Below are 14438 nucleotides of genomic sequence, written 5' to 3' on the forward strand. Positions count from 1 at the left end.
AGACCTTCCATTGTCTGTTTTCTGTTCTCCACCTGGGAACCCACAACCAGAAGCAGCACCAGGTTAATGAGTGTAGTTGGGACAGAGGAAGGGGCAGAGAACACTCCTCGCAGGTTTCATTGTGGGCCAGGAGGCAGCAAGTGAACCCCAGAATCCTTCTTGGACCCCCTCTTCCTCAACCAGCTACAGAAGGAGATGGGACAGAGGGAGCTGGGGACGGCTCAGTCCTGGGTCTGTGGGCTACGTTAGTTGGTGTCACCAACCTGATGACACTCTTTCTGCTCCTTTCACCATGTCAACTGCTCAATTGGGAAAATAGTTATAAAACTGGCCTTCGGTTTCCTTATCAAAAGGAGAAGGGGCCCCCGCAGGGGAGGAGCTATCGCCACTAGAAGGATAGGGGGACACACGCCTCCTCTTAGAGTCTCCTTCACCCAGTCCTGAGTCGCTGGACTCTGGCCGGATGGGCGTGATCTCAGTCCACAAGGACGGGGAGCCCTGGTCTTCCGGCCCCCGCCCCTCTGAGGCTCCAGGGCCAGGTTCCATGGGCAGAGTTCGCGTGGAGCGGAACCAGCTGGTTGGGCCCATCTTGGGAGGGTACTGGGGGGTCACAGGCCAGCCAGCTCCAGGCGCCAGGACCTCCTGGCTTCGATAGTAGGACATAGCGGACCCAGAGGCGGAGGGCAGGAATGAAGGCTTCATGCTGACAGCTCGAAACTCGGCCTCGTAGCTGTGGTCCCGAGGGGCCCCCAGCCAGTAAGGCTGGGGAACCACATCCTTGGCCTGGCTGGGAAGGTTGGGGTAGAAACAGCTGGGAACGGGATACTGGTTGGGGAGCAGAGGAGAGTAGTGGTCTCCCCCAAGCAACTGACAGTTGGGTCCAGGTGGGGAGAGGACACTGGTGTCAACAGATGCATACATGCTAAAAAAAAAACAGGAAGCAAAAGACAGGGGTCACGAACGGAACCGGTCACTTAGGAGCCTGCCTGTCTCACGTCCCTCCCCAGACCCTCTTTCCTGACTTGCCTGCCACCCTCCAGTACCCAGCCCACACTTCCCCACCGAAGAGGCAGAGAGGGGACGTGCTGAGCACTCGTCTGGTCTCAGAGGGACAAGAGGAGGCCTCTGCAAACATGAGATGAACCCAGTGGCACTTACGACTCAAAGTTCTCCCGGAATCCTTTGGCAAAAGGGTTATTATCAATTTTCAGCTGAGTAATCTAGAGAGAAGTGAAACAGAGTCACCTGAGTCCTGAGTCTGAGGCCGGGGAACTTCCAAAATCGCTCCCAGGAAGACTGGGGGCTCCACTCTCCCCCTCGTCGTCCCCCCGCCCTGCCACAGGCTCAGCCCACCCTCGCCCAGGGAGCCCTCACCTCGGCGTTCTGGTAGGCGGTCACGGCGATGAACTGGGTTTCTTGGAAAGTAAAGATGTGTGTGTTGGAAGCGCCGCAGGCCGCCTCTGGCTCTCCATCACTGACCTCAACGATGTGCAGCCGGGGCTGGTACTTATGGAGGGACTGGAGCACGATCATCTGAGAGAGGGTAGGACGGCTGTGAGGGTGGGAAGAGGCAGTTCAAAGGAACCTTCTCCCAGCCCCACCTATGGCCAGCCCTACGGCCAAGCTAGAAAGGACCCTGAGGTCATCGTGCCCATTCCTCTGCCCTGCCACCACATAACTTCTCCCAGGCTTCCAACCCCAGTCCCTGGCCTCTTCAGGGCACTAATTCTATTCTCTTGCCCCTTTACCTATCCCCAGATGTCCACTGTGACCAAGGTATTAGCATAAACAGGGCTTTTCAGGGATAAGGGCACTTTTAATAGAATTGCTCAACTCAAAGAAACTTTGCATCCGTTCCCGGGGACCACCGGTACCAACTCTATACCCAATATGGTACACGAGTGATGGTAGCCCAGGATTCAGTGAAGAAACCCCCTGGCTGGTTTGGTCCGTGTTGGCCCAAATGTGACGCCTGTCTGCCCTGAGATTCAGCTTCCTCCCAAGGTGGGTGGAAAAGAACCAGAGTCAGAGAGGGAGAACAGTCGCTCTTCCAGAACAGAAGCAGCCTGCAGGACCCGCTGCGACCTCGGGGACAGGGAGGGGTGCGGGGCTATCCCATGGGGAGGAGTCCCACCTGGGTCACATTGTTGGAGGCCCCTTTGTTGTTCGTGAGCTTTAGTTTCCCAAATGAAACTTCCTGGCGCATCCAGTGGGCTCCAGTGTTGGGAGAATCTGGGTGGACGTACAGGCGGTTCCCTGTGGACAGTTAATCTCTTTGGCATGCAGCCCTTGGGACCAGACCCCTGGTGACGTGGGGCTTCTTTGCCTGTTCTGAGGGGAATGGCAAGAAGGATGCAGGGGGAGGACAGACGGGGCAGGACAGGGGGAGCTGTGGGCAGAGGACTGAGCCGAAGGCAGGCTAGAGCAAAGTAGAAGAGATGACAAACAGAACGGAAGTGAGAAGTGGGAGGGGATGGGGTTGGGTGGAGTGGGGTGGGGTGGGATGGGATGGGAGGGATGGAACAGAGAATGAAATCCTAGGAGTCGGGGCCAGGGGCTTGGGGGTTCCTCTTGGATCCACCAGGGGGCGCCCAGTATTAGACAAAAAGCATGCCCCCCAGTTCCCAAGGAGGCGCGTACCTGGCATGTTGCCCCCAGCCTTTCCACACGGCACCCACTTGCCGCTCTGATACCGCCAGTGATGCTGGTCCACCAAGACCACGTCCACAAATATCCGGTAATGGCTGGTGGGCTCCAGCCCAGCCACAGTAAATGAGAGGAATGGGAACATCCGCCTGGGGAGAACAGAGAGACCCATCAATACCCATCAGCCCCCAGCCCCCGGACAGCCGTGCCCTGCGCAAAGGCTGTCCGTCGCTGGTGTGCTGGAGCCGGCTCCCAGCCCTCACCAGAGCCAGCTGGAGAAGTCCAGGAAGTCTGCCAGCCAGTTGTTAAACAGCCACGATTAAAAATTAAATCACATAAATTTACAATTAAATATATTACATTACAAGCCAAGGTAATAAATACTCAAAAAAAATCACTTCTCAGTTCTTTTTACTACAGTTTACTATTATCTCTGCTCTTGAGATTGTTTACATCTATTGTACCTGTCCGGTGGAGATACCAGGTTATGTGCACTACCACACGTGTCTTCCCAACTCCGCATTCAGGGATATCACATGGGCAGCTTACGAGCAGCCATTATCAGGGTATTTACCACGGAAATCAGCAAACACTATGAATCGGGACTTTTAAAAATGTTTTTCTTTCAGAGGGTCAGTTGCTAGACATTAGCTGCAAGCCTTAGCGTGCTCCCTAGAGGGGGAGCAAAGCCACAAGCCAGCCCCACACAAGCAGTTCCTAGTAGGTCCTCATCTCTCAGTTCCCTGAACCCTGGTCTGGCCTTAGTCTGTCATCCATCCTCTCCATCATGGCTCTCACGGTGCTAACATGCACCTAGCTCCAGAGCACCCATCCACAGGCTCTCCCTGCCCCATCCTCCTGGGCCTGATGTCTGTAGCACAGCCTGCTCCAGGGTCTTCAGAGAAGTAACTGAAGTTCTAGCTGGAGCTTCCCATCCACCTGGAAGAGGGACTCTATTGAGCACCGTCCTCATGTTCAAAGTCCTGGTTCCCAGGAAAAGTGGAGGAAGTTGGATTTGGGATGCTGTGCTATTGTGCTGAGCAATAGATTCAGAGGAAGAAGCACTACCATACCACAATCATCTCCACCACCTCCACCATCACCACCACCACTAAAACCATCACCATTACTACAACCAACACCACGGCCATTACTGCCATCACTACAACCAACACCTCCACCATCACTACCCCCCCAACCACCACAACCACCACTCTCCCCATCACCACCATCACTACCCCCACCCCCTCCACCACCACTACAACCACCACCAGGCTATCACCACCACCACTACAACCAACACCTCCACCATCACTACCTGCTCACCACCACTACAACCACCACCAGCCCATCACCACCATCACTACAACCAGCACCTCCACCATCACTATCCCCACCACCACCACCACCACTACAACCACCACCAGCCCATCACCACCACCACTACAACCACCACCAGCCCATCACCACCACCACTACAACAAACACCTCCACCATCACCACCACCACTACAACAAACACCTCCACCATCACCACCACCACTACAACCAACACCTCCACCATCACCACCACCACTACAGCCAACACCTCCACCATCACTACCCCCTCACCACCACTACAACCACCACCAGCCCATCACCACCATCACTACAACCAGCACATCTATGGCTTAGTCTTTCTCTTCTAACCCAAGCAGGAAGAGCAGAGTTTCTAAGCTGGCAGAGTCAAATCCTCATCAGAATTACTTTTCATTCCCACACACTTCTCCCTTCCCCTACAAGAAGCCCTGCAGGTTGGGAAGAAAGGCACTGGTTCATGAGTGAGGAAACCTGGGGGAGGGAGAGTTCTAGGGGCCTAGGAGCACTTTTTTTTTTTTTTTTCGGTACGCGGGCCTCTCACTGTTGTGGCCTCTCCCGTTGTGGAGCACAGGCTCCGGACGCGCAGGCTCAGCGGCCATGGCTCACGGGCCCAGCCGCTCCGCGGCATGTGGGATCTTCCCGGACCAGGGCATGAACCCGTGTCCCCTGCATCAGCAGGCGGACTCTCAACCACTGCACCACCAGGGAAGCCCCCTTAGGAGCACTTTGGGGTGGATTCTAGTCCCCAGAGGGTCCCAGATCAACATCGCTAATAACCTTGGAAAGATCTCCCGGGAGGGTACTGTCACATTCCTGTCTTCCCCAGACTCTCCTGGGCTGAGAAAAAGAGACTTAGTGGCCCTATGGCCTTGGATAAGTTAATTCCCAAGCCAAACCTCACTTTCTTCACCCGTAAATGGAGATAATAACTCCTGTCCATCTTTCCTCTGAGAGCTGTTAAGGAGTTTGAAGGATGTGAAACTCAGCTCACCGTCTCTCCCATCCCACCTCCATCCCACCTTCTCCCAGGCCCAGAACTATCAAAGCCCTCTGGCCTGGCTGAAGAGCCCCCAAGCAAGAGTCCAGAGTTCCGGTCTGAGGCCCTCGGTCCCAGGAGCTCGGTATGCCAGTCAACTGCAGGAGTCAAAGGTTAGGGATGAGACTGAGCAATCTAGGGTGCGAGAATACTTTCAACCCGTTTCTACCACCAGCTCATTCTACAACAGTGGTCAGGTCATTCATGTGTCCTATATTGTAACCAGTTCCTATCTAAACATGTAGTAATAGAGAGAAGGGAACATATTAATTCAAGTGCCACTGCTTATGCAGCAGCCAGTTCACTGAACCAGTCCTTTGAGATATAAAATGTTATTTCCAATTTATACTTGAAGAAAATGACGCTCAGAGAGGTTTGGCGATGGCTCCACGGCGGGAGAGCAGAAATGGGGTCTCCTGATGGCAGAGCGCATGCTACCGTCTCCATCACCCCATCCTGCTTATCGCTGGTAGAGCGAAAGGCAGGAGACACAGGAAGACTGTGGGGAAGAGGGAGAGGAGAAGGGAGGTCTCAACTTCACCCTAAAAGTCTAGAATCACCACCAGCTGGGATCCCAAAATAGCCTCTGATTTACACGACACTTTGCTGGGAAGGAACCAGGAGTGAAGATGGGTCTGGTGCCAAACTGAGCCCCTAGGAAAGACCGCTCACCACTCACTCAGCCCTCAGAGGACAGGGTTCAAGACCCCAAGTTCCTCTGCTGCTTCTAAGGACCATCCAGAAATGATTCACAAAGTCCTCATATCCCGTCCCCATCCTGTACGCCTCTGACAGTGCTCCAACTCACCATCGTTAAGTACAAATTAAAACACGGTTTTTATCAGTCATGTTGGCAAAATGTTTCAAAATTGACAATAGCTAACGCTGATGAACCTGTGGGATAATGGGTCCTCTCGGCCACTATTGGTGGGGGTGTAAATCGGCACCACCTTTGAGGAGGGTATTCTGACAATGCCTTGTACCGATCCAAACGCAAAAAGTGCTCAGGCGTCAAGGGATCGCCTCTTCCCACCAACCCCGGACCCACTGAATAGATAGACAGCCACCAGCAAACGGCGGAAGAGAAAGCAAAGCCATTTTCACCTGCTCCAGAAGAAATAAAGCCAGTCAGCCCAAATTAAAGCAGGCTTAAAGCTAAAATAAAATAAAATAAAAAATCTAAAAAGTTCTTGGAGTTGGAAGGTAGAGAAGAGAAAACCAAAAGGGCTGAGGCCGGTGATCGAGGATGGTACGGGACTGAAATTGATTTATCAAGCCCTAATTTCGCACACACATACACAAATGCAAACTGAGCTGCTTAACAACAGAGTCATCTTAATTATAATAATCAACTAATTACACCCAGAAAAGTGGGGATTGCCGGCAATTACTGCACACCCACACACCCACACGCGAGACAGCCGCCTCTCTCTTCCTCTACTGAGAAAGTCTACCGTCGACTATCATACACCGGCCGACTTGGGCGCAGCACACAGACTGCCTCCCAGAAACGACACGAGGCCGGGCAACATGAGGGGGTCTATCAGGCCATGAACCTCCACAAACACACAAACTTGAACTCTCAGCCTTCCAGCTGGCCAGTCCATCTTCTTGTCCTCCGTTTCCCCTCCCAGCCCCATCTGAGCTGCCTGGATCAGTCTCTGGGCCCTGGAATCACCCCCTGCTCCCCAACCCATTCTTGCCCATGGAGGAGGGCATCACTGTGTGCACACTGAGGAATGGGTCTAGGGTGGGTGGAAGAGGGAGGATCTGGGAGGGAGTGAGTCAGCCCAAGGCGAAAGGCTACGGGGCTGTGGGTGGGCCTGGGCTGAAAGGATTTTTCAAAAAGGAAGAAAGCCGTGGGTGATGTGGTGGTGACTGGTGGGTCACTGGAAACCATGGAAGGACAGGCCAGCCCACCAAAGCAGGAGGACAGAATGGGAGCTGTTCTCTGAGCCCAAGTCTTCCTTTTCAGAAGCCAGTAGCAGAAGGAAATGGCCGCCGACTTCCCAGATCACTGGAGCCCAAGCTCACAGTCAGGGGTGCTGAATCGGGGGCGGTGTGTCCTCCGTCCTCTCCACCCCGCCATGGGGCCCCCAAGGCCTGATCCAAGAGGAGGCCTCAGAGGAAGTGGTGAGGGGCCGCCGCCCGCTTCCAACAGCCCCACAGCCCGCAGTGTCCGAAGCAGTCCATTAGGATGGATTGAAAGTGTGAGGATTGTAAAACATGCGTGTGTGCGCACACACAAAACAATCAGGGAAATCTGACGATATTTACGAGTTTCTTTTCAGGTTTGCTAATGGCATTGTGTTTATTTTTAAAAAGCCATTTTTAGAGGTGCACGGAGAACTACTTAAGGATAAAGTCATACAGTGTCTAGGATTTACTTACTAATTACTTACACTATCGCTAATATAGTTTCAGACCACAAGTTAAGTGAGCGAGGATAAAGCAGAAACAAGATTGGACCAGTACTGGCAACTATTGAAGCTGGATAACGGGTAGATGGAGATCCGTTACATGTTTCTCTTCACTTTTGTATATATTGGAATTTTTCATAATAAAGGAAATTAAGTGTGTGGATCTAAAAGAGAGACAACAAAACTTGTCCAGAGAGGATTATTCAGCAGGAAAATAAAGGAAAGAAGGAGGCTGTAGGCGTAAAGGAGGCAACCAGTACAGAAAGACGCATCCGCCTAAGACCCCCAGCTAGCCCTTCACCCCCAGAGCCCTGAGGTTCTGCTGAAGTTCCATCTACCTCATCCCTCAAGACTGGAGGGGCTGGGGCCTGGCTGCAAGGCTGTGGGGAGACCCCCACCAGGCCCCAGGGTGGGAAGGCTTCCTGACCACTCAACAGAGTTCAGGCCTGAGCCTGACTTCAGGTCTGCTGTGTAACCCAGTGAAAGCCACCAGCTCCCCTGGGCCTCAGTGCCCTCAGCTGTAAATGGGGAGGCCGCTTGGCCTACCTAGCACACAGTGAAATAATGGAAGTGAAAGCACTCTGAATGCATCAAGGCCTTCGGACAGTGTGGGTGGCTGTTTTTACTCCTGGTCGTGGGGCACCAGAGAAAGAAACCCAGGTACATAACTTCTGCATGCTGGTGCCAGGTCTGCTAGCGATGAGTGTGCTGTGTAACCTCAGAAAAGTCTCTTACTGTCTCTGGGTCCATTTCCCTCTCTGTCCAGGGAGAAGATGGGACAGGATCTTCTGGGTCTCCTCCAATTCAGACACGATAGCCTAGAAGCCTAGGCTATATGCCTGGGTGCACCCAGACAGGGACTAGGGCTGGGGGAGCAGAGAGCAATTATCAGAAGGCCTAGAAGATGAAGGCCGTGCCGTGAAAGAAAATGCCAACTTTCTCGGGTTCATCCCCGAGAAAGAGGAACAGTTCAGCAACTTGAAGCCAGTTGTGGTTGGTGGACAGGTCCCTCAGTCCCAAGCCACCCCATAGAAATCATCCATCCAGCAATGCCCAGATTGAATGCCAACCCTCAGGCCCAGCATGGCCTCTCCCTTCTCCCTCCCCAAGCCCAACCCTTGGTATCTGCTCTTCAACACCTCCCAGGTCCACTGATGACATAGCTCCTCCACACAGAGGCCCTCGCTGGTCCCCTGCCCATATGGGCCCCCACCGGGAAGGGTGGGTGCACACTCACACACCAGACACAGGCAGGGCCCACTCAGAGTGTTGCTTACTAAACAAATACCACACAAGTTGCAAGTTTCTCTTTCTTTCCCCTAGTAGGAGACTCTCTCCGGAAGCAGCACCCTTGGCCCCAAACCCTACCCCGCATGCACAGAGCTCAGGGGACCCTGAACCATGGAACCATGGGTTCCCCAGGATGGACTGGTGAGTATCTGGATAAGGGTGGGGCAGGCTTTCAGGGACAAGCCTTGAAGAGTACAGGGTGTGGGACTGGCTGCCAGCTGGGACCCATGGGTTAGCTTCACCTGCTCAGGCCCATGGACATCTGTGCCCTCGGGAAGGGGACTGTGTCTGGAAGGAATCTATGCCCCCTCCCACTTTACCACCCCCCCCCTCCCAACACATGCGCACACCAGACATATGATCTCAAAGTACTACCGGAAAGGAAACTTGGCGACCACTTCTCCATGTCACCAAATCCCAGTTTTACCACACACACACCCCCTCCCCCAGAGTTGACCTGTACACAACAGCAGCAAGGGGGCTGGGAGAGGTGGGCACAAGGTGCCCGGGAGATGAGGGCTGGATTGCTGTCCACCCCACTGTAAGACTCTGCCCTCCGCTCCGTTTCCCCGCACACGGGGGCTAAGAGGCGCCCTGCTCTGTCAGACCCACAGCACACACTCCCCCCGCGCCTCCCACCAGGCAGGGACCGCACCCCAATGCTGGGTGAAACCATAGGCACCCTCCCCCTAAACCAGGACGACGGCTCACGGCGCCCCTCTCCTCCATCTCCCTTTCGAGTTGTGCCTGTTGGTCCTGAGAGTAAACAACCCCCAGAACTTTCCTGTCCGAAACTCAACTCCTCTTTCCTCCCAAAGCCTGAGCCAAAACTGTGAGGGACACAGAGACACTAGCAAAGTCTAGACAGAAAAAAAAGAAAGAAAAGCGCGTCCCTGTCCGGGCCGGCGGGACCGAGGAGGCTCCCACAGCTCGGCGCTCCCGGCGCGCGCCTCACTTACCGCCCCTGCTTGGTGATGATCATCTCCGTCTGGTGCTGATTAAACTTGGACCACAACAGGTGGTTGTTGAGCGCGACTCTCAGCTTCCCAGATACCTCCAGCCCCGCCGGCAGCGCACAGTCCTCGCGCGGGCCCGGGTAGAGTGTGGCGCGCGGGTCCGGGGCGGTGTAGGCATCCCCCGGCTGGTAGCCCTCGGCGCCCGGCGTCGGCGGGAAGGGCTCGCCCGCCCCGGGGAAGCCGGTGGCCTGGTGTCGGGGCGGGTAGGCGTAGGCTCCGAGGAAGCGGCCCGGCGGGGCAGGCACCAGGGCGCCCCCGGCGTAGGGCGCCCCCAGGCTGGCGCCCACGCGACGGTCGGCCGCGTCCTGCGCGCCCGGCTCCGGGTAGAAGTAGCGGTTCTGCGAGTCGGCGCCTGGCGCCCGGCCCTCGTCGCTCGCCGGCATCGGGTCGGTGCCCGTCAGCATGTCTCGGCAGCTTGGCTCCAAGATGCCCATCCGGGGCGGGCTGGCACCTTCCCGCGGCCGTCGAGGACCGGCCCTTCTCTGCGCGGGGGCGGGCGCGGGGGGTCGGCTGGGCGGAGGCTGGCGGGGGTGGGGCGGGGGCGGGGGCCCCACCGGAGCCCGGGTTCGGACGCCTGGGTCCTGCGCCCGCGTTTGGCGGGCGCGCGGCAGCTCCCGGGCTCCGTCTTCAGCGGGCCGCTGTCACTAGCTTCGCGGCGCCTTTGCTGTGGCTTTATGAAGCTCTCTGGGCCTCCCACCCCCACCCCCACCCCCACACCTCGGCCCCGCCCCGCCTCACCCCGCCCCTCGTGGCTAATACTCGGCAAATTCTACGCGGTTGGTGAGGACTGCAGGGCCCCCAACCGTGTAGACCAGCGAGTCCCCGCGCGCTTTGTAGTTCGCATACTTTGCCTTCTGAGAGAGTCAACCCCTCCACCTGAAATGCAGACTGTTTCTCTTCTCTGGACCCTCTGGAAATTCCACCCATTCTTGAAGGCTCAGCTCAAAGGCCCCCTCCTACGGGAAGCCTTCGGTGATGGCCCAGATGGGCTTACTCGCAGGCTCCGAGCCGCTTCGCCCGTGGGCACGTGACGGATGTTCACTGATGCTCACTCTGTGCCCAGGCTCCGTGCTGAGTGGCCTTGTGTGAAGTGTTTGCATTCTTTCTCTTTGCCAGAGACCCAAGTGGACTGTGTCCAATGCATCTTGTTCCTTCAGCCCCAGGGCAGACCTGGGACCTGGTGGGCAGCAAGAAGAGTTCCTTCAAACGAATTGCATCGCAACAGCTGAGGGTTTGCAGGGTCCTGGGCTGGTCCAGGCCCACAAAAGCTCCACCACCGGGGCCTGGCAGCCATGCGCACTGGAAGTAGCACTGGGCTGCCAGTGCTCAGGGTCCCAGCACTGGCTCTTCCCCTCACTCAGGTATATGTGACCTGGGCAAGTCACTTCCCTTGCCTGAAAGTCAGCCTCAAGTGCCTCCAGTCCCCTAGGCTAGAGAAAACAAACTGATGTACTTTTCAGAGGGGCTATGAGCCTTACATGAGAGGGCACACCTGGGCAGCACTTCCCAGTCTATTGTTATACCTGGATGGAAAAGCCAGATTGAACAGATTCAGATTTGAACAGATTCAGAGCCGGCTGACAGGAAGGAAAACCACCACATGTTCTGAAGGGCCGCCTTGGTGATAGGACTACGGGAGCTTTTCTTTCTCTATTTTCCTTTTCTGCTGACTAATGTAGTTATATTCCTTCTATCATGAAAACAATCCTTTTCCCCCCAGGTTGAAAATATCATCATTGGGAGTTTTCCTGTGTATAAAGATAAAACATACTCATGTAGAAAATTTCAGCAGTAGAAAAAAGTAAAAATAGGACTGTATAAATCATGCCAAATTCTACCCCCCAGAGGCAAACAGGATTAAGATTTCGGTGAACACCCTTCCAGACATCACTCCTTGCACACACCCCCTCTGTCTTTTGCACATGCGCACACACACACACCATATATATATGTGTGCGTGTATATATATATATATATATATATAATTTTGTATAAACACCACACGTGCTGCTTTGTAATATATTTTTTTCACTCAACAAGATGTCGTGGAATTTTTTGCATGTCAATATATAGATAAATCTTTACATTTGTAAGAGTGTTTTGAGAAATACTTTAACATTTTCACCATGTTAAAAGTTAACCTCTTCTCTCCCCCCTTTCACCCCAGCCCTCCTCAATTCTCCCCTGGGGGCTGGCCCCATCTCTGCATCCTTGCCACAGTCCAACAGGGCTTCACCCTTAGGGGCCCATGGGGACTCTCTGCTCCCACCTAGAGCTGAACCGAGAGGCAGGTTGGCAGGTGAAGGCAAAGCTGGGCACCCCAGGAGGCGGGCACGACCCAGGGAGGGAGGAGAGAGAATCAGTGCATCCCCTGAGCACGGAGGCCAGCACACAACAGCACCAGAGCCGGGGACTGGCCTCCTCCTGGCCCTTTACCTGCCATTCCCCATTCTTACGGAAGGGGGATGTTTCTGCCTGCTCTTGCAACCGGGCAGCATTGCTTGAAAGAGAGGGTAACCTTGGGACCCTTGGCTACTTTTGGGGAAACGTGAAAGATTTTAGTAAGTCTTCCCTGAATGACTGATTTCCCCAGGAGACATGAGACTGTTGAATGCTGACATCTCTTTTGGGAGACATTTTCGCTAAGTGCTTGGCTCTGGAGGGCCGAGCGGAGCCTTGTTCCTCCCTCTATCTCCCCACTCCTCTTCTCCATGCTAATCCTCACGTCAAGGGATCCATCCCCCTACCTCTGAAGAGAAGGACCTGAGCTCCTACCCAGCTTTTGGGGCAGGAGGGATTATGAATCTTGGAATCAGGTGGACCTGGGGACTTGTCCCTGGGGGAAGAGGGTGGCTGGGGGCAGTCTTTCGTAACTTGATGGGCTGTTAGAGGGTCTTACAGCCTGGCTCATCAACCCCAGATTCCTCACCCACTCCCTCCAATTCCTTCCACCCAAAAAAGAGAGGACTTGTGAAAAGCGGGGGCTGAGTGGCCCTGGTGTCACCAGTGCCAGCCCTGCCCCTCTGCCAGCTTGGGTGAGAAGAAGAACTCTGGCAGTGACACCTCCTCCTCCTGTTGCCACCTCACCCTCTTCCCAGGCCCCAGGGCTGGAGAGGTGGGGAAGGTGGAGAAGGCTGTGACGAGGCCCCCTGGGATCCCCTCACTTCCCATCACTGCCCTTCCCCCCTACCTCATGGATCGACCCACTGAGCATCGAGAAAGCTGGCCCTGGTGAGGCAGAAGCAAAGATACGCAAGCTGTGTGTCCAGGATGGGAGAGACACCGATTTCAGCAGACCTCAAATATTACGAGACAGGCTGGATGGTAAATATGGGAAGACGAACGACTTACCAAACTCTCACATCCCATTCGTAGCAGAACCAGAGCTGCAATCCCGGTCTCTTGACTCCTGATCCAGCACTCTTCCCACAACAGTGTTTGCCTTCCCATTTTGAGGGAGAACAATCGTAATAAATGAAAAGTCATATGATCACATCAGAAAAGGTTTGGAAAACAGAAAAGAAAATTGCCCCCCTCCACCAGCCTGGACAGCGATTTTCTTCACCCTGTTGTCCTCTGCCTGTATCAAAGGCTTCTTTTCAAGCCATTTCTTATCAAGACTCAAATTGAGCTTGGCTCACCTGATGCCACACAGCACCTGCCACACCTGTGGGTCGCAGATGGTGCCAGGAAGCTGTTACAATGTGGATTCCTGGGATGGGCCTCTAGAGATTCTGATTCCCAGGCCTATGGCGGGTTCCCCCAGAATCTGTATGTTGAAGGACTCCAGGTGATTCTGGGCCCCACAGAGTCCATGTATCCCACTCTCAGGCCCCCTCCCACTTTGCTATTTCACCTCCAAGTTATGTCCCAGCCTGGGAGCCTGTGCCCTGACCCTGCTTGCTGTGTGCTCCTCGGCGCCTGGAAGACTGTGTAATGGCTGAGGACGGCCGCTACAGGCATTGAGAAGATTTTCTTATTGAAGCTCCAGGATCAGTCAATTCCTCACCCCAGAATCTAACAGTCACCTGGGTCCTCTCCTTAAAATGTGTGGGTGCTGAGCCCTCTTGGGACCCGGAAGGCTCTTTTTTTTAAAACGTATTTATTGGAGTATAATTGCTTTACAATGTTGTGTTAGTTTCTGATGTATAACAAAGTGAATCAGCTATATGTATACATATATCCCCATATCCATTCCCTCCCGCCCTCCCTATCCCACCCCTCTAGGTGGTCACAAAGCAATGAGCTGATCTCCCCGTGCTATGCAGCTGCTTCCCATTAGCTACTTATTTCAATCTTGAGAAAGAAAAATGGAGTTGGAGGAATCAGTCTCCCTGACTTCAGACTATACTACAAAGCTACAGTAATCAAGACAGTACGGTACTGGAAGGCTCTTGAATGGGCTTATACTGTAAGATGCAGGGAGGACTGAGCGGCCCGTGGAGGAGTTGGGGAGGGGTGGCTATTTGTGGAGACCCAGCACATAAAGACACCAGGGCCAAGGATTTCTGCCCTTCACCCTGCTGGGCACAGCCTGAGAGGCTGTGAGAGGGTAGATGAGTGAAGCGGTGGTGGCGTGTTGGGGATGAAGCAGGACAGGAAAGAGAGAGCACAGTGCGAGGGGCCTGGGCTGAGTTTCTGAATGATTCAGAGATGGAGAGGGACAGGCACC

The 14438-nt window shown here is 54.5% G+C and overlaps 1 protein-coding gene across 1 annotated transcript; it reads right to left on the reverse strand.

The window, feature by feature from the left end:
* Window positions 1–51: 51 nt before the first annotated feature.
* TBX21 (T-box transcription factor 21) lies at window positions 52–10200 on the reverse strand. Its single transcript, XM_060134454.1, has 6 exons — window positions 9710–10200; window positions 2641–2795; window positions 2135–2256; window positions 1375–1533; window positions 1159–1220; window positions 52–922 (listed from the first exon to the last, which is right to left on the reverse strand). The coding sequence occupies exons 1-6, from the start codon at window positions 10198–10200 to the stop codon at window positions 304–306; spliced, it is 1608 nt and encodes a 535-aa protein (XP_059990437.1). The 3' UTR covers window positions 52–303.
* Window positions 10201–14438: the final 4238 nt, after the last annotated feature.

This window comes from Lagenorhynchus albirostris, chromosome 20, assembly GCF_949774975.1.
Source record: "Lagenorhynchus albirostris chromosome 20, mLagAlb1.1, whole genome shotgun sequence".
Taxonomy (NCBI): domain Eukaryota; kingdom Metazoa; phylum Chordata; class Mammalia; order Artiodactyla; family Delphinidae; genus Lagenorhynchus; species Lagenorhynchus albirostris.

Excerpts from the sequence above, each read along its gene's own strand:
- TBX21 (XM_060134454.1), bottom strand. The coding sequence starts at position 10,200 with ATGGGCATCTTGGAGCCAAGCTGCCGAGACATGCTGACGGGCACCGAC. Across the intron at positions 2,257-2,640 it reads GGCTGGGGGCAACATGCCAG|GGAACCGCCTGTACGTCCAC; the intron begins GTACGCGCCTCC and ends AACTGTCCACAG. Across the intron at positions 923-1,158 it reads TTCCGGGAGAACTTTGAGTC|CATGTATGCATCTGTTGACA; the intron begins GTAAGTGCCACT and ends TTTTTTTTTTAG.